Here is a 27,874-nt window from a genome sequence, read left to right on the forward strand (position 1 = left end):
ATGATGTCCAACATCATCTTGATTGGATTCTACAGTGTGGAGGTCTGCCATGTGATGGTATTTGGTACCTCCTTAAGAAGAGAGTGTAAGAAGGACTCAATGTCAAAAGGAAGGTAGAAGAGCCTGTGGCCCACTGGGGCTATATAAATTTAGGTGTGGCAGGCCAGAGTTAAGGATGTTTGGTTAGGGTCCACAATTGGGCAAATCAAATGCCCAGGAGATGAACTAGGATGCTTAGATCTTTGATTCCACCTACAATGCTGGCTCAATGAAGCCAGACCTAAGGCTTGAAGTATTGCTTTCCTCAGTCTCTGGGATATGAGGGGGTATTTTGTCTACCCCTTGCTCCCCAAAACAGTGACCACCTGGCCACCTTTTGTGCCCAAGATCAAGCATATCACAGGCCCAGCTCTTCTTTCCTTAGGAATAACTTTGAGAATAGGACCTTGCTGGCTCTGAAAGTGTCCTTAGGGGATCAGGGTACCTTATATATTGGACTGGCAAATAAGGTCATTTGAGTTTTTCCATAAGCTGTAACAGAAAAACCCAAATGAAATTTTTGACTAAAACAATATTTTATACAAAAGTAATAGAAGGTCAGGGGCCTTATCCCATTGTCCCTGTGGACTTTTAGCTCTGGTATGAAATTTAGAAGAGGAGTGCCCAAGTAGGGCCCTCAAAAATACAGGCCGCATCACTATGGCCCTTCTTGACCCAGTCAAATACCAGTACTTGCCATAACACCAGAAAAGCAGAAGAGAGGAGAACCTAGAGATTATCATGTTATTAATAAATGAAATCAGAAAGAGAAAGAAAAATATATGATATTATTTATATGTAGAACCTAAAATACGACATAAATGAACTTATTTACGAAACAGAAATAGCTTCAGACACAAAAAAGAAACTTATAGTTACCAAAGTGGAAAGGATATGGGGGAAGGGACAAATCATGGGTTTGGCATTGGCAGGTATAAATAACTATACCTAAAATAGATAAAGCAACAAGGACCTAGTGTATAGCACAGGAACTATATTCAATATCTTGTAATAAGCCATGATGGTGAAGAATATGAAAAAGACTACATATATTGAATATATGTATAACTGAATCACTTTGCTGTATACCAGGAACTAAGATAACACTGTAAATCAATTATACATCAATAATAAAAAAAATACATCTACTCAGTATATGTAAAACTGGCCAAAAAACAGAAGAGAGGGGAAATATGGGAGAAGGAGTTCATTTTAGAGATTGGGCTTTGTTTTTTTTGTTTTGTTTTCACTTTACTCACATGAATATGGTTTCCTACCATCCTTTCAGAACTTAAATTTCTGAAAAACAGGTAAGTTTAGTCTCATCTCAGAAATGATGATATGGTCAAAGTGAAAACACAAGTGAATACATATTCTGTTCACAGCTTAGTGTATCCCTATTTAATTCTATACAACTGGCCATGCACATACACAAATACACACCCTCACATAATCTGCTCACAACTCAGTCACAACTGTTTTTTTAAATGCGATTATCTATTAACATGTTTTTTCACTTAGTATTTGACCATTTTATCATGCTAGTCATTAACTTTGAATAATTGCCCAGCTCCCTTCCACCCTCATCTTGTAGACTTCAGAAGCCCCTGTTCTCAACACACAAACTTTTTCCTTCTTTAAAAACCAAGACCTCCCCACCTCAGGGTTCTGATTTCTGCTGTTTCTTCCTTCTCGATTCTGAGTCTTCCTCCTAGCCCTCCCTAGTCCCTCTATGTTATCCTTCTCCTTCACACACTTGATAATACACTGCTTCTTCCTGACCCTGGGCACCTCCATTACCCTTCCATTTCTCCAGACACCTTGGTTTAAACTCTACTTCTCTTGTCCCCACTGTAAATCACCTATACTAATAGGGTATGAATTGGCCAAATAGAAATTTTATGGTCATAACTCCATTTCAAATAAAAGCCATAGATGATGACTCTTCATCCCTTTTAAAGAGTTAAGTAGCATTTTTTTAATCCTCCAAATACAATTTCAGAGACAATAAAAAAATTATATTAAAAAAGGAAACCAACACTTAAACTTATTAAAAACAAATCACTCTATGGAGAGATAATTGCCTATAATTTTTCAAAACTGACTGAAGATATCAAGCTACATGACTAAGAACTCCTACAGACTTCAAGCAAGACAGATGCAAAGAAAACCACACCTAGAAACATCAGAATAAAACTACTGGGAAAAGTATTAAAATAATCGAGACACAAAAATCTCTAGATAAAATACACTATTTTCATAGACATGAACATTCACTAATTACAATAATATAGACTTTGCAAAATAACTTGTAATTTCAAAGCAATTTCAAACAAAACCCCAATGGGCTACTTCATACATATTAGGATGTATATGAAAAAGGAAAGGGTTATGAAAGGTGAATAGTATGAAAACACTCTTGAAAAAGAATGAAGTGAGATACTTAACCTACAACATCAAAGTGTTTTTATAACAGTGTGGTATAAGTGCACATAGAGACAAATGACCCAGATATACGGAAGAGTCTAAACTTAGATTCACAATTAAACCTATTCCATTTCAGGGCTACAGTGCTAAATTATGGGAAAAGGGGGTAATTTTTAAATGCTTCTTGGCAATTGATTACCCATATGGAAGCAAAGAATACAATGGGAATCATACGGAAGCAAATTTCAGGTAGGTTACATTCTGTGAAAAGTAGGACTTAGAGCACAGAGAGAAAAAATAAGACTATCTTATATACTTTCGGATTAGTAAAAGATTTCTTAGTTAAAATATAAAAAGCACAAACTGTGAAAGACAGTAAAATTCAGCTCCATAAAAATTTTAAAACTTAGACAACAAACTGGAAGTATTTGCCCGCATTAACCAGAAAAAGGGTTATAAATAATGCATATCTTTAAAAGAATGAGTATAAATAAGCACTTCACAGAAACATAAATGCCCAAAGACATGAACAAAATAAGTGTTTGCTTTTACTTGTAATTATGGAAACATCGGAATGAGATACCCTTAAAGAAAATTTCATTCTATAAGAAGGCAACTTGGAAAAGGGAAATTTCAACTCAGGAGCAGAGGCAGGCCCTTTCAAGGGGTGGGGGGCTGGAATCTAGGGTTAACATCAAATTAAGAGCTGACTGCTAGAGTCACGGGGAGGAGAGTATTTTAAATTGCTCGGAATGTTAGTGGCTATAGCAGAACTCTTGGAAACCTCACAGGTGAACACCAGCAGGCAGCCAGATCACTGCAGTGGGTGGATGGGTATCTGTTCCAAGTTGGCTTCTTGGAGATTGCTTACAGAGGTCACAGCTCAGTAAGCAGGGGCTGGGGTAGGTGCTCTCTCTTGTGGCGTGCTCCCCTTGGAGAGGCAGGGCTCGGGGGGCATCCAGTCGAGGCAGCAAGGCTGGCCTATCTCTAGGAGGACTAGGCTTGGAGTTGAAGCTCAGGTGAACCAACTCATCATTGTCATGGCAGGGGAGAGCACTTCCAGACAGAAAACCCAGTGAGGGAAGAGAGGGGGTCAGGCCAAGAGACCTCAAGGAGGAGACGCTCTCCACTCACTGCCCAGCAAAATGAAAGGAGAATGTGCCGAGAGACCCGGATGAGGCACTAATGCAGATGGCATTACCACCAGTGCCTAGGGGGAGACGAGCCTTCCTAAAGTCAATCTAGGGGGATAAGCAGGACTCAAGATGAAAAATGGCGGCAGCGAAGCGCCGTTCTTACCTGTGTTGGCTCAGGAGGACTGGGCCTGGCGTGGGGTCGTAGCTGTGGAGAGCAGGGCCTGGCCGGGATGCAAGACTCCAGACAGAAGCCTGAGAAAGGAATGCACCAGCTGGGCTGAGGTTTTGGAGTAAACGGCAGCAAGAGTCAGGCCTCTGAGTCCCGGAAGCTCAAAGAACCAGAGAGCATGCTGGAGGATCCTGGGTCTGGGCAACCTCTTCCCCGTGGGGCCGCTTTTTGGCATGCTTTCTCCCTAAACCAGGGTCGGCGCTCGTCTGCTGACTGAGCCAGTGGCGCTCGGCGATGCAGTGGCTTCGCTCCCAGGTTCACGGGTTGAATTCTGGCCTTTCTGCACCTCCGTACCTCTGAGCTCTGAGCGAGAACTCGTGCAGCTGCGAAGACCAGACCTTCTTCACCTGCGCAGTTTAAAGAGAGCAGGTGTGGGCCGTCAGTGATATGGAAATGGAGGCAGCGGTGAAGGAAGCTTTTAGGAGCTGAGCTCGGTGGTAAAAGGTCACCTGTTCAGTTGTGTCACACTCCTTGCAACCCCATGGACTGCAGCACTCCAGGCTTCCTTGTCCTTTACCATCTCCCGGAACTTGCTCAAACTCATGTCCGTTGAGTCGGTGACACCATCCAACCATCTCATCCTCTGTCCTCCCCTTCTCCTCCTGCCTTCAATATTTCCTAGCATTGGGGTCTTTTCCAATGAGTTGGCTCGTCACAGAAGATGGCCAAAAGTATTGGAGTGTCAGCTTCAGCATCAGGAGGGTCACTTGAGAATGGGGGAATCCAGGCATCAAGACCTGGGTTTGCCAGTCCTGCTGGTAAGGGTAGCGACAGAGAAGACCTCCTTCTTAGGGCTACTGGTCGCCTCACCCTTCATGAATTTAAACTGCTACTGCTTCTCTCCTCTTTCCCCTATCATTAGGTAGTCATAATACCAGGTTCTCAGAAACAGAGAAGTCCTCCCCTGCAAACGCCATCTCAGGTAGAGCCCGGGTTAGCCGACGGAAGAAGGTGGGCGGACCTTGGTGGAACCTTAGTTTCTGATTGGTGAGCTGGATATCACATGACCCTTCTCATCTCCCTAGAGCCCAACCCACATTTTTCTGGCAGCAAACGAGAGTGTGCACCACCGTGTTGGGGTCTGCCCTGGAATGCTCAGTAACATGAATTTCCTCAGTCTTTAAACATAGCCCCTAAAAGTGTGTTTGACTGTGTATAGGTAGGTGGGGCTCTCGAGATAAACAATTTGAATGACGTCACATCAGCGTGTCAACATCCTTTGGGTAGCTCAAGGTCAAGAAATCACTTCAAAGAAATACCACACTGGTCAGAAAGAAATAATCCCCTTGCTGGGTCATCCTTATGGAGTCTGGTCAGAACACTGAGTCGAGGAAGGGGAGAGACCTGGACGACTCCTTGCATCTGGATTACCCCACACTGAATTGGTGTGGGTTCAAGAGTTGGAGCGTGGTTTCTGAAAGGGTAGAAATGGGATAGAGCCCACGTTTTTCTTGAAATGTTCAGCCCTGCTGCCTCCGTAGTCCCCTGGCACCAGAAGGCATTTTAGACATCTTCCTGGAAGACTGCTTCTGCCTACCTAGCTCCTTGAGGCAAAGGCAAGGGTTGCCTGAAATAAAGAGTGGTACTGCCCTTAAGTACCGAAAAGGCAATGGCAACCCACTCCAGTACTCTTGCCTGGAAAATCCCACGGCGGAGGAGCCTGGTAGGCTGCAGTCCATGGGGTCGCTAGGAGTCTGACACGACTGAACAACTTCACTTTCACTTTTCACTTTCATGCATTGGAGAAGGAAATGGCAACCCACTCCAGTGTTCTTGCCTGGAGAATCCCAGGGACGGTGGAGCCTGGTGGGCTGCCGTCTATGGGGTCGCACAGAGTCGGACACGACTGAAGCGATTTAGCAGCAGCAGCAGCAGCCCTTAAGTATATATCAACATATGTATAGGCTACACAGTAATCTAGTGATGAGTATATACTAATTTATTTGACCTAATATTCATTCTTGGCCACAGATGTTTAGTAAATATGTTGCATGGACTTCAAGTTTAACATTTGGACATTTCTCTTTGGTCATTATTACAACCCCCCAAAAAGAGGAAAAGAAAAGAAAAACTTGCACCTAAATTTTCACACACCCATAGGTAACTACTGCAAATGCTAGTGTATATGTTGGCAGAACAGCCATTCGTTATTGTTTTATGAAAGTAGAATTATGTATACAAATTATTCTGTAACCTGTGATTCAGACCCAGAAAACACACTTTCCATGTCAATAAATAAATTTATACAAGGCAATTTGGTAACCTGAAAATATTCCACTTAGAGAAGAAACCTACATCTTCAATCATTCTTATATTGCAAACATTTGTGTTGTTTTCAACTTTTTACCCTCTAACACATCACTGCAAGGCACACATCCTTCTTGCTAAATAAAAGTTGTTATAATCTAGATTTTCATTGTTATGGATGAATTCCCAGAGGTGGAAATTGTTGGTATGTAATATATGTAATTCTTTGATGAAAATATCAGCAGTCTGATCTCCTGAAAGTCATTTTTATAACAATTTTGTCAAAATGGAATGGTACGTTTAGTGCAGTGGATGAACAACTGGAAATACAATACGAAAAAGAATGGAATGATATTTGGAATGTTAATAATATGGGATGTAAGGTGGATTTGAAATGTAACACTGAATGGAATGAAATGAGACTGCAGAGCAAACTAAAATGAGATGAGGAATAGAATATGGACCTGAAGAGGGTATGGAAAGGAAAACCGAATGGAAAGTGAATGGAATATAATGGGAAAATGGAATGGAAAGGAGGATGGAAATAAATATTTAATGGCATACAGAATAAAAAATATCATATGAGAAAAGGAATGGAATATAGAATAAAATAAAATTTTTAAGAAAAAGAACAAAATTGAAATTAAATAGGAAGGAATACAGAATGGAACTGAAAATGCAGTGGCAGGAAATAAATGGACTATGAAATATTCACTATTTAAAAATAGATGAAATGGAAAAGATGAAATGGGACTTGGAATGAAATATAAAATACAATGTCTTAAAGGGTAGGATAGAAATTGAATAAAAATGAAATGGAAGATGGAAAATGAAATTACTGATGAATGAGAGGAGGCACTAAAATGAGAATACATTAAAAGAATGTGTTTAAATCAGTTACTGCTCCATAACTTGATGCTGTGAAATAATAATTATATATTCTGCACATCTGCAGTTCAGACAGGGTTTGTCTCTATTCCACTGTATCTGGGCCCTCAGCTGGAAAAAATTGAATAGCTACTAGGTCATGAGGGAAGAAAGAGAAGGCAATGGCACCCCACTCCAGTACTCTTGCCTGGAAAATCCCACGGATGGAGGAGCCTGGTGGGCTGCAGTCCATGGGGTCGCTAAGAGTCGGACACGACTGAGAGACTTCACTTTCACTTTTCACTTTCATGCATTGGAGAAGGAAATGGCAACCCACTCCAGTGTTCTTGCCTGGAGAATCCCAGGGACAGAGGAGCCTGGTGGGCTGTTGTCTATGGGGTCGCACAGAGTCGGACACGACTGAAGTGACTTAGCAGCAGCAGCAGCATGAGGAAAGAACAATCAGTGATGATTCCTAGCATTTGGCCAGAGAATCTGGGTGGATGAAACAGGGAAAACTTGCTGAAAGAGGGAAAACTCTCTCAGTAGAGGAGCAGATTGGGAAGAGAATGGAAGCTGGTGATTCTGTTCTGACTATATTGACCACTACAACCCGTGTGGTTGTGCTACTCATTTAGAGGAACAAACCCCAACTCACCTCATAATACTCCATATGCTCTAGAGGGCAACTTTCACCAGTTTCATGGATCCTGTATTCCTCTGGGGTATTATTTGAGATTACTCTCAGATATCCATCCCTTTACTCCTTTCTGTAGTCTTTCTGGAACTGAGTGATGGTCCTTGACTTAATAATAACTAAGATGCATCTATTTGTCCTTGCTCTCATTTAAAGATATATCTATTTCTCTATATAAATACATATAAGGAGAAATATTTATGGAGAGAAAATGTATATATTTCTCCATGTATGTATATCTTATATGTATATATATATTTCTATATATATTTTTTATATAAAAATTACAAAATTTTCACATATAAAGATGATATTTTTAAATAAAAATATATTACACACATAAAATTTTTTATATATTTTTATATAGAGATAAATTATATATGTATAATTTCATTAAATATAGACTTACATATTTATATATTACATTAAATATATACTTTTATATGGGCTTCCCTGATGGCTCCGTGGTAAATAACCCACCTGCCAGTGCAGGAGACATAAGTTAGATCCCTGGGGCAGGAAGATCCCCTGGAGAAGGAAATGGCAACCCACTCCAGTATTCTTGCCTGGGAAATCCCATGGACAAAGGAGCTTGGCAGGCTACAGTCCATGGGGTCACAAAAGAGTTGGATACAACTGAGCAACTAAACAATAACAACAATCTATCTGTGTATCTATCTACCTGCCTACCAATCTATCCATCCATCTATGATTTCCTTTGGCTACTGTAAAAAAATTAACACAATTTTGATGACTTGATGTAATAGAAATGTATTCTTTCAAAACCTTGGAGGCAAGACATACAGATTCAGTATCACTGGGCCACAATTAAGGTATGGGCAGACCTGCAGTTCCTCTGGAGACACTAGAGGAGAACCTGCTCTTGACTCCTCCAAATTCTAGTAGCTGCCCATTGTCCTTGGCTGATTGCCATCATCACCCTAATTTCCACCTCTGTCTTCCCATGGCTTTCTCTGTGTATTTGTACATCTCTCTTACATCTTTCTACATCTGTCTTTGCCTCTCTTTTAAAAGAACATATGATTGCATTTAGGGCTCACCCAGATAATAAAGAATTATCTCCAAGACTTCAAGATCTGTAACTTAATCACATCTGCAAGGTCCTTTTTTTTCTTTTAAACCATATAATGTAATGTTAACAGCTTCCATTGATTCTATTGATTCGGATGTGTATATCTTTTGGTGGATCATTATTCAACCAACCACACTATCCATCAATCTCTGAACCTACCTATCTTTATACCTATAGAGATTTCTTACATAGATTAGGATCTCATCCCCTAAGGAGCAGTAGTTCGCCACCAGGTAATTCCTTCCCTGAGGAGACATGTGATGTTAATAAAATCCCTGGAGATATTTTTGGTTGTCCCAACTGGTAATGGTGGAAGTGCTATGGGCATCTAGCATGTAAAGGAGAGAGATCCTGCTAAACCCCCTCAATTCACAAGATAACATCCTAAAAGGAGTTATCTATTAGAACCACAATGTCAACAGTGTCAAGGTTGACAAACTCTGCTGAAGAAAAGCTGATAACAAAATTTAAATCCTGAGCAATCCCTCCAGTGATTGATAACTATTGTTAAACATTTGATATGTCATCAGAGTGAAGTCCCAGGAAGATGACAGAGGAGAGAAATCTAAAAATCCATCCCTCCACAAGCAAACGTTGGCAAAAAATAAATAAATAAATAAAATAAAACCTTCAGTATCAACGTGGTTTTGAACTCTAAAATTTAATTTAAAAACTTAGAACCAAAAAGTGCTTAATGAATAAAAGGCTTTTTTCGTTACCTGCCTACCATCCCCATTCCTTGGTTAGGCAGTAGCTCTGTGGATGGCAGCCTGAATTCCTGATTCAGCTTGCTGGTGCCAGAGGGAGAAATAAAGATGTTTTTCTCAGAGTTGTGGTTGTGCATTTTGACCTGTTCTGTGGCTCCCTGAGGACTCAGCTCAGAGATTTACCTTTGCTTCACCTACCTCAGAACTGTCAGGGCTGGAGGAGCCTCCCAGGTGAGCATTTGTTGAAAATATTTCAAAGCAAATACTACCTCTCACACAACTCAATATCTAAAAAACAAACAACCTAAAAATTGGGCAGAAGACTGGGATAGAAGTTTTTCCAAGGGAGACACAGATGGCCAACAGGCACGTGAAAAGATGCTCAACATCACTAATTGTCAGGGAAATGCAAATCAAAACACAGTGAGCTCTCCTCATACCTGTAGCTGCTCAATCATGTCTAACTCTTTGTGACCCCATGGATTGGAGTCCGGCAGGCTCCTTTGTCCTTGAAATGTTCCAGGCAGGAATACTGGAGTGGGTTGCCATTCCCTTCTCCAGGGGATTGAACCCGGGGTCTCCTGCATTGCAGGCAGATTCTTCACCATCTGAGCCATGTGTGTAAAATCCTTACACCTGTAAGAATGCTTATTATCAAAAAAGCAAACAAATAAGTGTTGGTGACCATGTGGAGAAGAGAACCCTTGTGCACTGGTGGTGAGAATGTTAACTGGCACAGCCACTACAGAAAACAGTATGGCGTTTCCTTCAAAAAACTAAAACTAGAACTACCATATGATCTAGCAATTCTATTCCATGGTATATATTCAGAAAAGACAAAAACTCTAATTTGGAAAGATTCATGCACCCCAATTCATTGCAGCATTATTTACAATAGCACAGTTATGGAAGCAACCTAAACGTCCATCAACAGATGCGTGAATAAAGAAGATGTGGTATTTGTTGTTCAGTCGCTCGGCCATGTCCGACTCTTTGCGACCTCATGGACTGCAGCACTCCACGCTTCCCTGTCCATCACCAACTCTGGAGCTTCCTCAAACTCATGTCTGTTGAATGGGTGATGTCATCCAAGGTATATATACCACATCCAAGATGTGGTGTAGGTAGCACTAGTGGTAAAGAACCCACCTGCCAGTGCAAGAGATGTAAGAGATGCAGGTTTGATCCCTTGGTCAGAAAGATCTCCTAGAGGAGGACATGGAAACCCACTCCAGTATCCTTGCTTGGAGAATCCCATGGACAGGGGAGCCTGGGGGGCTACAGTCCATAGGGTTGCACAGAGTCAGATACGACTGAAGTGACTTAACACATAACGTATATAAATATACTGGAGTGGGTTACATTTCCTCCTCCAGAGGATCTTCCTGACCAAGGGATCAAACTCACATCCCTGCATTACAGGTGGATTCTTTACCACTGAGCCACCAAGGAAGCCCCATCCCTGAGGTAAAGTGTCTCACCCCCAAGGAGACTGAGACTCCTACACCAGGCTGCTTGCTCTGACTAGGTCCATTGTGCTGATGCTGACCACCTTGGTGTCTTGGTGTGAGAAGAGTCTCACACAGATAGAGGTATCTGGGACCAAGTTACTTCCTTGACTGGGTCCCCTTTACCTTGTTCTTCTCTTGCCACCCTCCCCACCCCCAAAGGCCCCCGGGTCTCTGGGCAGGCAGGGAAGTCTGTGGCTCACAGGAACAAAGACTTCCTGGATCAGGCTGCATGTGGGACTTGGATTTCCACCATTCTAATAGGTGTGCTGTGGGTCTCATTCACTTTTAACTACAGGTTAGTCAGATAGCCTTGATTAAAGCAGAACTGTTACCCACATGAAATCAAACATAAATGAAAAGTAAAATCTGCCAGAGCACAAGAGCAAGATTAAACACAGAACTCGGGGTTTATAGCGCTTTTATAAAATTCCTTGAGGCTATTCATAGCCAAACCTGAAAGCTGTATCAAGAAGGAGTGAAGTCTGGGGTCTTAAAATTTCTTTTTTGCTATTAGAGAAAAAAATCTATAGACAACTTCTATTGGAAGGCATTTAAAGCACCCCATGGAACAAATTTGGAAATGTTACAATTCAAAAGCAGAGCTGGAACTAGGTTGTGTAAAACATTAACGATGGGAAAAGTCAATGCAAGTAGAATACCTAGGCAGAGCACTATGGATTGCACATATTTGGTAATCCCTATATCTTTCTGAAAGGATGCAAAAGCTTTTATGAAAGCCCTTTTTCTTTGCTATAAGAACCTCAATCCTCCAACAATTCATTCAGATTAAGTTAATTCTTTTATGCCTAAAGCATCCAAGTAGGGCATTCCTATATTTCACCATGTAAATCCCTGTGATATGAATCTAATCAAAAGCTGGATCTTTGGTGTTTAGGAGGAAAAAAAATAGGTCAGTGGGAAATCTTGAAACAGTTATGGAGAATAACATACTTGACTTCCCTGACTGAAGGATACATGTGATGCTAATCTGGGGAAACAGGACTTTCTCTCTGCATTTCATCCTTCCTGTCTTCAGATTGGGCTCCACAAAGAGAACCTTAAGCTCTGCTCTATAATTTCAAGGTTTTTGGTTTTTTATCTTTTTTCTATCTTCTTTTTAAAAAATGTTGGCTAGTGAAGCAGAGTCTTTGACGTTAAGGTTGTCTGAGTGTGTGTTCTAGTTTTACCTTTGAAAAATGCCACCCTGAAATCTGGAATGACAGGTATAGGAGCCAAGATGTGCTTACATTGTTATTCAGTCACTAAGTGGTGTCCGACTCTGCAACCCCGCGGATCTGCTTACATAATCATGGATTTTTTCCCTCCAAGGACCACACTAAGTTCTCAGGGTAAAGAATGAAGAAATACCCCTTTTGGCTTTGGCAGAGGGAGGGGAGAGTAACTGTTTGTAAATACCCCCATAATCTTCCTATAACAAAAGCCTACTTTCCAGGATAAGATACTTTGAAAGAGCATAATTCTGAAATTTTATCCTGGCTGGAAAAGGAAATCTCTCCCCAATCCATCCTCTATGGTTTTCCTGGCCTCACCTGGTGGGCGCAGCGGGTAGGGGGAGCTTTAAGGAAATGAATTGGGAATGTTACAGTCTAAGAAGTCGAAGTAGTAAAAAAAGGGCAAAAATGATACATCACTGGAGGAGGGACAGAAACCATTGTTAAGGTCATAGCACTGAAACACAGACCCTCTAAAGACTGACAATCAGAAGGTTATAGAATGCTTCCTGTCCTCCATACCCTACCACCAAATCAACAAGGCTCCAGTATAGTAATACCGGGTACCAACCCTTCTATCTTTGTCTTTAAAGTAAAATGCTGACTCAAGAATTAATGATTGGGAAATGTGAAGATGTAGAAACTTCGAATGGCTGTTGGGCTGGGGAACTGTTAACAATTTAGACTATATATTTGCCATGTAGCAATATTACCCAACTCCCAATTCCCTGAAAGATATAGATAAAGGCCTGACACATTCTTAACTTGTTTTTAAAGGAAGCAGACCCACCTCCAGATGAAAACTGCTGACCCCAAGAACATAGAACCTAGACTGGTTGAAACCGGAAGACTGATGATACTTGAAACTTCACCTTGATGCCAACTGATGGTAGAATTTTCCACAAGCTGATCATGCCTTGCTCCTTGAACACTATAAAATTCCTTACTGCCCCCTCCAGGGTGAGTCACACAGTCTTGAGGATATTAGCCTGCTGTGGCCCGCTTTAACTGTCAAGGCAATAAAATCTACTCCTTTCAACTTCACCCCAAACTCTGTCTCTGTGTTTCAATTTGGCACCAGTGAACAGAGGCCAGGTTTCTGCAAAAATAGTAACTCTCAGTAACAGCTGGAAAAGCTGTAAGAAACAGACTCACTCTAGGGAACAGTGCACAGAGAAACCCCAAAGCCAAGATGGGGAACCAAAATAAGGACACGAGAGGAATGTGACGCTTCTAGCACCCATAGCCACCATGAACATTTATCACAACCCTCCTCTGAGCCAGATTAACATAAATCTTCACACTAACAGACTCTTTACCACAATTTTATAACCCAAACATCTACCTTTCAACAACAACAACAAAGGACAAAGCATATCAAAATGCAAAAAACAACAACAACAACAACAACAACAACAACAAACCCATAGTCTGAAAAAACAAAACAAACAGCAGAACCGTTATTCAGATACAGCACAGGTATTAGAATTATCAATGAATTTAATATAACTCTGAGTAATATACTAAGTTGTTTAATGGAAAAAGTAAATAACATACAAGAACAGATCTGTAATATAAGCAGAAAGATAGAAACTCTAAGAAAAACAAATTCCAGATATCAAAAAACACAGAAACAGAAATTAAAAATGCCTTCAACTACCTCATTAGTAGATTCCACATGTTTGAAGAAAAAAATTGAAGATGGGTCAATAGGAAGTTCTCAAAGTAAAATGCAAAGAAAATAAATATTTTTCTAAAAAAGAATGTATACATGTGTATAACTGAGTCACTGTGCTATACAGCAGAAATTGACAAAACACTGTAAATCAACTATATTTCAATTTATTTTTTGAAAATAAAGTAAAAAATTAAAAAAAAAAAAACAAAAACAGAATAACCAAGAACAGTGGGGCAATATAAAAAAGTAACATACGTGTAATTAGAGTACCAGAAGGAGTAGAAAGACAAAATGGAGCAAAAGAAATATTTGAAGTAATAATTACTCAGAACTTTTAAAAATGAATGACAGATAATGACAGATAAATTATAGATCTGGGAATCTCAGAGAACACTAAGCAAGATAAATACAAGAAAAGAAGCTACACTTAGACATATCATATTCAATCTGCACATTAAAAAAGAATGAATTTGAAAAAAAGGAAAATAAAGTATCTTATTTATAAAGAAATAAAGACAAGACTTACAGTGGAATTCTTGTCAGAAAACATGTAAGCAAGAAGAGAGGGCTGTGAAATATTCAAAAGTGATGAAAAGTGATGAAAGTATCCTTCAAAAGTAAAGGAAAAATAAAGACTTTCTCAGAGAGAAAAAAATGTGGCAAATCATTGCCAGTAGACCTGCCCTGTCAATAATATTCAGAGATCTTTATGTATAAGAAAAAGTATATCTGATATATATCTGTATATTTTTATCAGAAGATTTGATTTTCACTGAAAAAAAGCATCTGAGAAGAAATAAATGAAGATAAAATATTTTCCTTTTATTAATTTAATTTCCTTTTCTGAGTCTAAAATATCCTTTCTTTAAAGTATTAATAATAACAATGTATGGGGGAGGGGGCTTCCTTGGTGGCAGATGGGATAAGAATCTGCCTGCCAGTGCAGTCAACACAGGTTCAATCCCTGGTCTAGGAAGATCCCACATGCCACAGAGCAACTAACCCTGTGAGCCACAACTACTGAGCCTGTAAGCTATCAATACTGAAGCCTGTGCTCTAGAGTCTGTGCTCCAGGACAAGAGAAGCCACTGCATTGAGAAGCACCCACACCACAAGAAAGAGTAGCCCCTGCTCATTGTGACTAGAGGAAGTCCACACAAAAGCTGATCTGGTACAGTCAAAAATTAAAAAAAATTTTTTTTTAATATTTTAAAAAATGAATGACTACTTAAAAAAAATGAATAAATGACTACTTTAAAAATATATGGAGTGACTATATCATATAGGTAAGTGAAACAATACATGCAAGGTCACAGGGAAAGCAGGCAGGATTTGAGAATATTGTTATAAGGTACCTGTGCTACATGTAAAACAGTATAGTGTTATCTGAAGGTGAACTTAGACTAATTAGAAAGATGTGTATTTTAAATCCTAGAGCAAGCACTGAAAAATTTTTTAAATAAATATAAATAATAGGCTGAGACAGGATATAAAATAGAACCAAATACAATGCTCAGTTAAAATCAGAGAAGGCAGAAAATGATGAAGAAAGAAATAGGAAATATAACACATAGAAATCAGTTACATGGATGGTAAATATTAATCTAGCTATATAAATAAACACTTTACATGTGAATAGTCTAAACATCCCAACTAAAATATAGAGATTCTCAGAATGGATAGAAAAAACTAGACCAACTTTCCTTAGAAGGTAGTGGTTTAAGGGAAGAAATGAGTGTCTTGCTGCCCAAGAGGAGAATTGCCGAAAAGGGATCAACAACAGAAACAGAACAAAAAGAGGACAGAAATGAAGATTCAGAGCCTATAACTTCTAAGCCTCTTCAACAAGTACACCTGATCTGAGAAGAAAACCTTGGGAAAGAACAAATACAGTGAATGGCAGCAAGTTACCTGTTATTTCCAGACCAAAATCTGTGCCCTCATCACAGCCAAGTGACAAGAGTGCAGACAGAGGAACTAGACTATGACAGCCTGAAGCAGGACTTTTTTCTATTTTTTAGGTCACGCCACGCAGCATGTTTAACTTATATGCAGAGTACCTGCTTATTTAACTTACATGCAGAGTACATTATGAGAAATGCTGGGCTGGATGAACCACAAGCTGGAATCAAGATTGCTGGCAGAAATATCAATAACCTCAGATACACAGATGACACCACGCATATGGCAGAAAGCGAAGAGGAACTAAATAGCTTCCTGATGAAAATGAAAGAGGAGGATGAAAAAGCTGGCTTAAAATTCAACATTCAAAAAACTAAGATCATGACATCGTCCCATCACTTCATGGCAAATAGATGGGGAAACAATGGAAACAGTGATAGACTTTATTTTCTCGGGCTTCAAAATCACTGCAGATGGCGACTGCAGTCATAAATTTTTTTAAAAGACACTTGCTCCTTGGAAGAAAAGCTGTGACCCCCCTAGACAGCTTTGTTAAAAAGCAGAGACATTATTTGCCAACAAATGTCCATCCAGTCAAAGCTATGGTTTTTCTAGTAGTCATGTATGCATGTGAGAATTGGACCATAAAGAAAGCTGAGAGCTCAATAATTGATGCTTTTGAACTGTGGTGTTGGAGAAGACTCTTGAGAGTCTCTTAGACTACAAGGAGATCAAAGCAATCAATCCTAAAGGAAATCAGTCCTGAATATTCATTGGACTGATGTTGAAGCTGAAACTCCAATACTTTGGCCACTTGATGTGAAGAACTGACTCATTTGGGAAGACCCTGATGCTGGGAAAGATTGAAGGTGGGAGGAACAGCGGACGACAGAGGATGAGACGGTTGGATGGCATCACTGACTCAATGGACATGAGTTTGAGTGAACTCCAGGAGTTGGTGATGGACAGGGAGGCCTGAATTGCTGCAGTCCATGAGGTCACAAAGAGCTGGACACGACTGTGTGACTGAACTGAACTGAATGCAGCATGTGGGATCTTAGCTCCCCAACCAAGGATTGAACCTATGGTCCCTGCACTGAGAGCACAGAGTCTTAATCACTGGACCACCAGGGAAGTTTAGGACATTGTAGATGAAATGAGAAAAGAATTAACTAAGCTAAAAGAAGAGCTTATTGATTCAGACAGGCAGGAACTGAACAAGTCAAATACAACATAGAGCAACAAACTAAGGAGCGATAGGACTTTAATCTGGAGAAAGAAAAAAAAAAAACACCTACAAAGAATAACTGTTAACATAACAAAACCCTTACATTTTGTGAGCTATAAGAAGAAAATGGAGATAGCTGGAAGGAGGAAAAAACCAACATAGTTTGAAAACCTTCTGACATTACTATCCTTCAGACATTACTCTTACTTCGGACATTACTTCTGGCGATAAGCTATTTCCCTCCCAGTTTGCTGCTTTTCTCTTCACAACAGGATGGAAGAGAGTTGTACAGAAATTCCTGTATCACTTATGAAGAAAATACTAAACCTGTCAGGCAAGATATTGTGTACTGAAATATTTTCTTGTCAATAGAAAAATCACACATTTTCCACTACCCGTTGCAAAAATAAAGAAAAGATAGGTTGGAGAAGACAGAGGATGAGATAGTTAGATGGCATCACCAACTCAATGGACATGGGTTTGGGTGGACTCTGGGAGTTGGTCATGGACAGAGAGGCCTGGTGTGCTGTGGTTCATGGAGTCGCAAAGAATCGGACACAACTGAACAACTGAACTGAACTGAAGAGACTCTCAAGAGTCTTTAAAGAGTTATTAATTAAATAAAAATGAAAACACACCTTAGCAAAATCTGTGGGCTACAACTGAACAATGCATAGGGAAATTTATAACTTAAAATGCATGCATAAGCACAGAAAAAAGACCTAAATTAAATACCTAGGCTTCCACCTTAGGAAACAAGAGAAAAAAAGAACAAATTAAAACTTTAAAATATTTTATTTTATTTTAACGTATAATTAACAATTTTGTGTTAGTTTCAGGTGTAAAGTAAATTAAACTTAAAGCAAGGATAAGAATTGTGTAATAAAAATTAGAGCAGAAATCAGCAAAATTCAAAAAAGGAAAACAATAGAGAAAAAATATCAATGAAACTGAAGGCTGATTCTTTTTGAAAAATCAATAAAATTGATAAGAAAACAGACAAATCTCAATTGAGGGACATTATAAAAATTATTTGAGAAGGTACTCCTCAAAACTGTCAAGTTTGTCAAAAATAAGAAAAGTCTGAGAAACTATCACAGCCAATGAAGACCTTGAGGAGACATGATCTAACACTGCTCTCCTGGAAGGCACTCAGGAGTTTATCAAAAAACATTAGATAAAAACTAGGGAAATCTGGAAAAAGTACAGAGTATAGAAAATAATGTATTAATACTGGTTCTTTAATTGTGACAAACATAGCCTACTAATGGAAGATATTAACAAAAGAGGAAGTGGATATAGTATATGTATATGGAAAATCTCTATACTATCATCACAACTTTTCTGTAGATCTAAAGCTTTTACACACAATAAAAATTACAGAATTAAGAGAATAAAATAGTATTTGTGATTCCAAATCCACGTGTTACATTTATACAAAATGCTTCTATTTCAACTTTTGACTTAACATATATCATGGGCATTGACAATTATGCTTACTATAGCATTGAAATACCCTACATTAGTATAATTCAGAATTTTACCCATTTTAGAATACTTTTGCTTTAAGATGAGACATAGTATAGATGCAAATGCTACATGAAATAAAGATGGAATCTTTAAAATTCCAGATGACATTAGTTCTACATTCTCAACCACTAATCACTCTCTAAAACCCCAAATATATAGGAAACAGAAAACATTTTATATTAGTGATATAGTACATGAGAGTTGACAAAAAGGATAAAATGAAGACATAAGTTGATTCTGGGACTTCCCTGGCCATCCAGTGGTTAGAATTCTGCCTTGTAATGCAGGGTCTGTGGGTTTGATCCTTGGTCAGGAACTAAGATCCCACATGCCGTGGGCACCACAACTACTGAACCCATGTCCTGAAATGAAAGATCCCACAACTAAGTTGCAGCTAAGACCCAACACAGCCAAATAAATAAAATGCTTTAAAAACTTGATTCTGTCTTACTCTGATATCCCAGCCTCAAAAAAGGAAACAAAATACATCCAAAGAGCTCTAAAATGATTCCAAGGCAAGATGGACTAGGTGATGAAACTGCTTCACAGCATAATCTCTCAAATGGCAAATAGAAAACCCGTCCTTGGACTTTGTGCTTGGGACTTTAAGCTTTTGCCTAAGTGTCACAGTATGCTGGTTGGCATTTAATCATTGTGATTGACAGGGCTTCATGTAGCTGACCTCATATATCAAGAATAGGAAATACAGAGGTTAAGTCTATAAAAGACAGAGAGGTAGAGTATAGAAATAGTTAATCTTTTAATTTTATTGTTTCTCGTTTCTCATGGCCCAAGGAAAGGCTACTAATTCTCATGAGCAATACTTAGAACACCAATTATATATCTCAATATGCGTGCCACTTCAAGACAATATTTTCAGACAAAAATGCATTAGAGTTTTAATTACAAGCTTAGTCATTTTAGTTTTCTTAATAAAGAAAAATGCTAAATCTATATAAAGGTCTTGTACAGTCTGGAAATATAGACAAATATATAAAATGTCATCAAGAACATGGTCAATCTGCAAAATAGTAATAAAATTATCTGAATTTCCTGACTTTAGGGCCACTCTGAAGACTGATATTGTATATGCTTCAAGATGCATTACTAATTGGGGGTAGAGTTGAAAAATAATATGTATTTTATTGTTCCATTTTTGTAAGTCATGAGCACATTTCCATCCATTCAGAATAAACTCATAATAAGGTTATATGGTGGTGGGGATAAGGGAGGGGATTCTCAGGGGAGCATTTTGTTATGACTGCATATTTGGAATTCTTACAGTGAGAAAACAGTCATAGAGGACTTCAGTGTTTTCAAAAGATTAGAACAAATCACTTGAAAAACACTTCACTCCCCACTCTGAAGCCCCAAGTCATTTTGAGTACAAGGATGGAAACAGCGGATGTCACTGTGATTCCTCCTTGTGGCATAAACCGTGTGATCCTTGACAAATCACCTCCCCCCACCGGCAACCCTGTGCTCCAGGCTCTACATCCAAAGAATGACAATTTCTCAGGTTCCTACTTCACTATTTCAATTATTTATCAAATGATTAGAGGTCAAATAAGAACTTATATCCACCTAGTGGGCCTATGCTGGCTCTTACAACTGTTCATTTCATTATGAAATTAAGTGACACAATGCTTCCAAGGGATATGGCCAAAATTTCCTTTAAAAATGTGTCTACATGAGTCTCCACCCTGTAAATCTTTTGGAACAGGATATTCCCAAGTGTTTAAGTCTGGCTGGAGAAGAGACCTCTGATGGGAAGGGATGTGTGGGTTCTCTAACAGTCCAGCAGCTCCTCTAGACACACACATACCTTGCGCTGCAGCCTCCCCAACTAAAATCTAGCCTGGGACTCAGATTTCAATCTCTATGAGAGTTCCAGTTTGACAGATGTGCACAGACTGATAACTCCCTTCATTAGTAAGAAATATTAATCAAGGATCAGTTAATTAATCAAAAGGACTGTGGCTGAGAGAAGGATCCTGAATGAGGGCTGAATGTGGCCATTCACCCCAGAAGAAAGAGGGCCTCACGGAGCCAAGTCCCAGCTGTTAGCCCTGGGAAGCTCCCAGTAGGGGTGGCCAGATGGTACAACCCCTGACCTTCTCCTGCTGCTGCTGCTGCTAAGTCGCTTCAGTCATGTCCGACCCTGTGCAACCGCATAGACAGCAGCCCACCAGACTCCGCTGTCCATGGGATTCTCCAGGCAAGAACACTGGAGTGGGTTGCCATTTCCTTCTCCAATGCATGAAAGTGAAAAGTGAAAGTGAAGTCGCTCAGTCGTGTCCGACTCCTAGCGACCCCATGGACTGCAGCCTACCAGGCTCCTCCGTCCATGGGATTTTCCAGGCAAGAGTACTGGAGTGGGGTGCCATTGCCTTCTCTATCCTGTAAGGCAGGTGAGGACATTAAGTGAGAATAGACAGGTGGGGTGGGGTCTCACGTAGCCCCCCGCTCATTAGTCTGCTCAGGGATACGCCACATATGCGTGGCCGGAAGTCACGCCCCTAACTTCCCCCTCTGGAAGTGAGACTGGTGAGGGCACCATCTGAGGATAGAGGTCACAAATCAAGAGAGACAAGTTCCGGTTCTGCGAAGAGTCCAGGTAAAGATTCTGGATGGGGACTGTGGGGCCGCCTGCCCAGGGAGGAAGGGCCCCCCACAAAGCCCTGCCCCTGCCCCCTAGCCCGGAGAGCTCTGGAATAACTGTCCGAATGAGGCACCCACTGGTTTGTTCCGGGGGTGGGTATGGGGAGGGTGGTCTCAGGGAAAAGAGGACTTTGCTCTAGGGCGGAGTCCTAGGCCTGCAGGGGGTGTAGGTGAGGACTTGTGAGTAAGACCTGAGGGTATCACCCCTCTCAGAAAAGAGAAACGGCCACACCCTGGCTGTAGGCGTTGGAAAGCCCTAAGGAGGTAGATAGAAGCTGTGCCGCTGAGGTCCTCTTTGGGAGCCTCAGGCCTGTTAGAGACCTGTCCATAGGTCACCAGAGGGAAGATTCCCGGGCTCTGTAGGTGTCCCGGTGAGGCTCTTCATTGAGAAATTATGGGACCACTTATCCAAAAATGGACAGGATCCATGAGAGCCCCGTCCCTGCTCTCATCTCTAGGAAACCCCAGAATACCTTTTAGACTGAGGTGCCCTTTGACTTTCACTCCTGGTGATATAGGGAGGTGAGACATGTCCCAAGGGAGCCTGGCCTCAGGAAAACAGAGGGGAAGTGACTTAGGGCCTTCTAGAGATCAAGGTGAGGGCCCTCTGAGAACTGAGGGAACTACCCACCCCAGAATAGACAGCATCCTCCCCCGCATCCCCATCCCAGTTGTTAGACCCAGGCAGCTCTCAATAAATCTATTACACTCAGGCATCCTCAGACTTCCTACTCGGGGTTCTCAGGGAAGTAACTACCCTATTCTGAGGATGGGGGCGGGTGGCCCTAGTGCAGGAGGAGGAAAGGTTCCAATCAATGCATTGCCTCAAGGTGAAGACCCTTAATGAAGGCTGAGCAGATAACACACCTTTGAACACAAGGGACCCCACATGCCTCAACCTTGCCCTGCTTTCAGTCTGAGAGGGCCAGCTGCATCCTGAGGAATTTTTCCATTCCTCCTTCAGGTTATTATGGAACAGGTGGTATAGGACAGAAGTCCCGTGAGGCCCCCTAGAGCACTGTCTTTGGGGAAGACCTGTGGAGGTAGCCTCCATGAGAGCTGTGATGGCAAAGTTTACCAGCTGAGACCAGTCATACCCTCCCCCTCTCCCTTAAACTGTGGGCCCTCTTAACCCACTCTCTTGATGACACTCCTGTCAGCTGCCACCTATGGCTGATAATAAGGAGAGTCCATGCTTCCCACATGAGCAATACTTTTAGGCACACAGGGAGACCCAGGGCCTGGCAGGTGCACGGGTAACACAGGCTGAGAATGAGGCTTCCTCTTCCTCCTCCTCTTCTCTGATACCCTGCCCCATGAAGGACAGTTCTATTTCTGGGACACCCAGTTCTTCCCAGTGTTCTCAGAGTGCCTCCTTCTCCTCCACTGTCACCACAGGCACCTCATTAAGCAGATCAACAGAGGGTTCCAGCAGCCAGGAAGAGATGGAAAAATCAGATGGGGGTTCCGCTAGTCAAGAAGAGATGGAACAATCATGCACTTTGCAATCCTTGCCAGACCTTGAGAACTTGCACATAGACCTTCTAGATGAAAAGGTGGAACTGCTAATCAGTTTCCTGCTGCAAAAATATCAAATGAGAGAGCCGGTCACAAAGGCAGACATGATTGGTAATGTTGTCAAAGAGTACAAGGATGACTTCCTTGAGATTCTCAGGAGTGCCTCTGAGCGCATGGAGCTGGTCTTTGGCCTTGATGTGAAGGAAGTAGATCCCATCAGCCATAGCTATACCCTTGCTAACAAGCTGGATCTCACCTACAACGGAATGCTGAGTGATCAACAGGGCATGCCCAGGACTGGCCTCCTGATAATTATCTTGGGAGTGGTCTTCATGAAGGGGAACTGCGCCACTGAGGAGGAAGTCTGGAAAGTGCTGAATATGATGGATATATATTCTGGGAGGAAGCATTTCATCTTTGGGGAACCGAGAAGGCTCATCACCAGTGATTTGGTGAAGGAAAGGTATCTGGAGTACCAGCAGGTGCCCACTAGTGATCCCCCTCGCTATGAATTCCTGTGGGGTCCTAGAGCCCATGCTGAAGTCAGCAAGATGAAATTGCTGGAGTTTTTGGCTAAGATCCATGGGACCAACCCCAAGAGCTTCCCATCTCAGTACGAGGAGGCTTTGAGAGATGAGGAAGAGCGAGCCCGAGCCAGAATTGAAGCTGCGGCCGGCACAAGTGCCGTGGCCAGTGCAAGTTCTGGTTTCTCCTACCCTTACTGAAGACTGAGGCAGACTGTTCTTAAAAAGGGGATGTCAATGTTTGAAAACAATGGAAGGCTGGAGTGGGATTAGGGGAAAAAGTATATAACATCTGTGTATTCTTATATTTCACTGTGTTGGAAATTTACCTCTTTTTGGCATCTTTCAATTTTTTTTCTTTTAACGAGGATTTATGAGCATAAGAATGTAAGTTTATGAATGACATTGTTTACACATCTATTACTGTTCCTCAGATTTAAGAGTAAGATTTGTTATTCTGTAGTAAATGGAAACCAGGAATTTCCTTGGCAGTTTCTGAGAATGCAGCAGTAAGATAGTTGGAGTCAATAAATAGCAATAAAAAGTAAAAAATGGTCAATTCCTGGCTTGTTTTTTTCTGTTAATGTGTTCTACAAAAAAATTAAATACATAAATTTGGATTTGCTTAGCTCATTCAAGATGTAGAAGGAACATTAACTCCAAACATTAATTGGGCAGCTACTCTTCAAAAGGCACCATACTAGTCCTGAGGACATTAGGATAAGTAAGACCCAATCCCCATCCATAGTATTTTAGCATATAGGAGCAGCAGTTACATAAAGATGATGGTGGCTATTCTCTAAGACCTAAAGGACAAGGGAAAATGAGTGAGAAGATGGAGGATCCATATGACAGAAGTCAGTTTAAATGCCCTGAGACGAGGCATACTGGGGCCTTGAGAAACCATAAGTCCTTCAGTGGAAGGTTCAGTGAAGCTGAGTTGTGGGCAAGGTGAGGCATGGAAGTGGTGAGCAGGAGCCAGACTCTCCAGTGTATCTGAGTCTGAAGCTAATAACCTGAAACTTATTGCACTGAACATAGTATTATGGTAAGCCAAAGAAATCTGTACTTTGGGCAGGAATGGAACTTGCCCTGTGCTCATGTAGCAGTGCACCTGAACACAGTACACAAGCTAGTTGTTTTATGTACACTGTCGTCAAGGAGTTTCTGAGAAACAGAGTGATGTTCCCTTAAAGTGCCACCAGCTATTGGGATAGCACTGTTTTTGCTGCTTTTAGAGAGCCAGAACTGACTCCATTCAAAGGACATTTTAATGAGATTATCTTGAGTGTAATTTATAAACCTCTGTGTGAGATCTTTTTGCCTTTTCATACTGTTTATGGGGTTCAAGACTCCGATGCTGGAAATGATTGAAGGCAGGAGGAGAAGGGGACAACAGAGGATGAAATGGTTGGATGGCATCACCGACTCAATGGACATGAGTTTGAGCGAACTCCAGGAGATAGTGAAGGACAGGGAAGCCTGGCATGCTGCAGTCCATGGGGTCTCAGAGTTGGACACGACTAAGCAAGTGAACAACAGAAATGTGAGATCTAGATTTTTGGTAAGTGAAGTGAAGTCGCTCAGTCGTGCCCGACTCTTTTCGACCCCATGGACTGTAGCCTACCAGGCTCCTCAGTCCATGGGATTTTCCAGGCAAGAGTCCTGGAGTGGGTTGCCATTTCCTTCTCCAGGGGATCTTCCCAACCCAGGTATCGAACCCGGGTCTCCCACATTGTAGGCAGACGCTTTACCATCTGAGCTACCAGGGAAGATTTTTGGTAGGGGCCAAGTAAATGAAAATAAGGGTGGTTTGGGTAGAAGGGCAGCTGAATGGGAATGGAAGGAGTGCTCCTCTACACAACTTCTAGGGGCTTTGAGGTGCATTTAGTTTAACAAAACTCCAAAACAGAAATAATATATGCTCTAAAGGGGAAAACTGATTTAGGTTTTCTTGCTAATAACCATTTTTAACTGACTTGGTATACCATGTCCTAGAGTATTGCATTTTCCCTAACATCTTCTCAACAGTATTGTAAAGTAAAATAAAGTAAAACAATAAGAAAAAATTAAAAAAAAAATAAATAAAAATAAACTAAAAAATAAATAAATAAATAAATAAATCCCAATAAACAGGGTGTTAGGGTCTGAGGTCAAGATAATAGTAGTAACTGCTAATCATTAAAGACCCAGTGTACTAAAGACAGTGCATTAGTTGTTTTACATTCAGCACATGGATTTCAACAGCCCTACAACACAGGGCTTATCAGTCCCATTTCACAGATGAAGAAACTAAGGCTCACAGAGCTTGGCAATATGCCCAAGTTCGTATGGCAGAGTTGTATGTGGTAGAATTGGGATAAGACCCCTGATTGGAGAGTGTCTGTTGCCCACCTGAGGCCCACTCCTCCCAGCTGTAGATCTTTGGTTTCTTAATTGCTCTGGACACTGAGTCCTGCTCCCAGTGGAACAGACAGCCCAGAATCATCTGCCCTCATCCTGATGGAATATTCCAACTCCCTGTAGTCATCTCTTGATGGATCCTTATCATGGGATCCCTCTGAGAGCAACAGCCCTTACTCTGTAGAGTTCACATTGGACAGTGAATTTTAGAAATGTGATCGTCCTCCATCGGCATCTTTATCACACTCGAGGCATTTTCCAAATACACTGGATAGTAGAATATGACTAGGCACAAAACCTACTGGTTTCCACCATGTAACTCTGAAGTTAGAAAGGGGTTTTTCAAATCAGCCTTAACTCAGATGGTAAAGAATCTGCCTGCAATGCAGGAGACCCAAATTTAATCCCTGGCTCATGAAGATCCCCTGGAGAAGGAAATGACTACCCACTCCAGTATTCTTACCTGGGGAATTCCATAGATAGAGGAGCCTGGCAAGCTATAGTCCATGGGATCACAAAGAGTTGGACACGACTGAGCAACAAATACTTGATATCTGAATTAGGAGTTAGCTAGTGTCTTCTTTGAAACTGGACATATGTATTTATATGTGAGAATACTTATGTGGTCAAAAATCAAATCCTCTTCCACAAATGGTAGATAAGGAAACACCATGGAAATCACTGTATAAGCAAACATCTAGAGAAGCTGAATTCCTACAAATTCTGCAGTACTTGTAGAAGGTGGAAAATGGTTCCTTGGCAGTCATGCTAGCTTTAATTTTAAAAGAAAGAAAAATAATTCACCATCCTTCCACTGCCTTTTATCTTTGGACACTCCTCAGAAGAAAATGCTAGTTTTCAGGTTGTCTAATGGCACCTGTACATTTTCATTTCACAGATGAAAATGTTCCATTATTTTCAGTCAGGTGACATGTAGGAGGGGCTCCCAAGTTAAGATATTGAACATGCACCAAAAAGAAAGAAGAAAATGCTCAGGCTACTGAGATGATAGAGGTTCTTTCAAAGAGCAGTGTAGAGAGGTACTACTGAGTGAAGAAGGGTGAACCTTTCATACTGATATTTTTCAGGCCCCTTTTGAAAATGAAATGGCATCCTTTATTAGTACCTATCACATCTTAGGCTCTTGAAAAAGCTGGTTAATTGCAAGGTGAATTTGTACTTCTCAGAAACTTCAAGAAACAAAGAGGGTTGCTGTCATAACAAATTATATAATAGTTGCTCTGTATTGAACACAGATTGTCTAACAGTTTGTAGGAGAGACTGCAAATGTTCACCCATATCCTGGCTTCCTCTACTTCCTAGATTCCTGGAAATACTACACTGCCAAGTACATGCATAGCTAGAAAGGATTGTGTGAGTAGCCCTTGCCACTGAAATAGAAGCTAAAGTAATGACATTTGTCAGTTCCAGGCTAAGACACACGAGAACCAGTTTGACACTTGCATGCTTTTTCATCTATTTGGCAGCAAACATGGAGAACCTGTCTTGAGATAGACATACAAGAGCTGGAAGCCTGGAACTCTACTTCAACTGACAGCAGGGAGTCCCTGCCAACCTCATCCACTTTATGTGCAGTAAATGCTTCTTGTTTTAAGCCTTTCTGTTTCAGATTAAGAGAGTTTTATCTCACTGAATCACAGCTACTAGTTCTGCTGTTGTCTGTTAGTCGCTCAGTCATGTCCGACCCTTTTCAACCCTATGGACTGTAGCCCGCCAGGCTCCTCTCTCCATGAGATTTTTCAGGCAAGAATACTAGAGTGGGTAGTCATTCCCTTCTCCAGAGGATCTTCCTGACCCTGGGATCGAACCTGGGTCTCCTGCATTGCAGATAGATTATTTACCATCTGAACCACCAGGGTAGCACAGTTCTGTTGTCAGACTTATTTAAATATTCCAATTACTCAGGTAACAGTACAAAGAGCTTTCTTGCAAATAAAAAAATTCTAACAAGACAAATAAATCACAATTCCACTCTTTAGAATATTTCTCAAAAATTCAGCCATTCTCCAGAGTTAACCACTATGAACAATCTGATGTGCTAAAGTTGATTCTAGGTTTTTTCACATATAAATGTATTTAATAAACATACATTGTGTTTGTTTAATACATAGGTAGTGCTGTATATATTCTTCTCCCTCTTGCCTCTGTCAATTAATAAATGATCAACTAATAAAATGAAGGACCCTTCCATAGCAGGACATATGTATCTACTTCACTTTTGTAA

General features: G+C 40.9%; 1 protein-coding gene across 1 annotated transcript; it reads left to right on the forward strand.

Annotated features, from left to right (window-relative positions):
- LOC128069608 (melanoma-associated antigen B16-like) lies at window positions 1-27,139 on the forward strand. Its single transcript, XM_052662736.1, has 6 exons — window positions 1-57; window positions 2,603-2,715; window positions 4,025-4,200; window positions 4,694-4,782; window positions 22,552-23,401; window positions 27,030-27,139. The coding sequence occupies exons 1-6, from the start codon at window positions 1-3 to the stop codon at window positions 27,137-27,139; spliced, it is 1,395 nt and encodes a 464-aa protein (XP_052518696.1).
- Window positions 27,140-27,874: the final 735 nt, after the last annotated feature.

Source organism: Budorcas taxicolor, chromosome X (genome assembly GCF_023091745.1).
Source record: "Budorcas taxicolor isolate Tak-1 chromosome X, Takin1.1, whole genome shotgun sequence".
Taxonomy (NCBI): Eukaryota; Metazoa; Chordata; class Mammalia; order Artiodactyla; family Bovidae; genus Budorcas; species Budorcas taxicolor.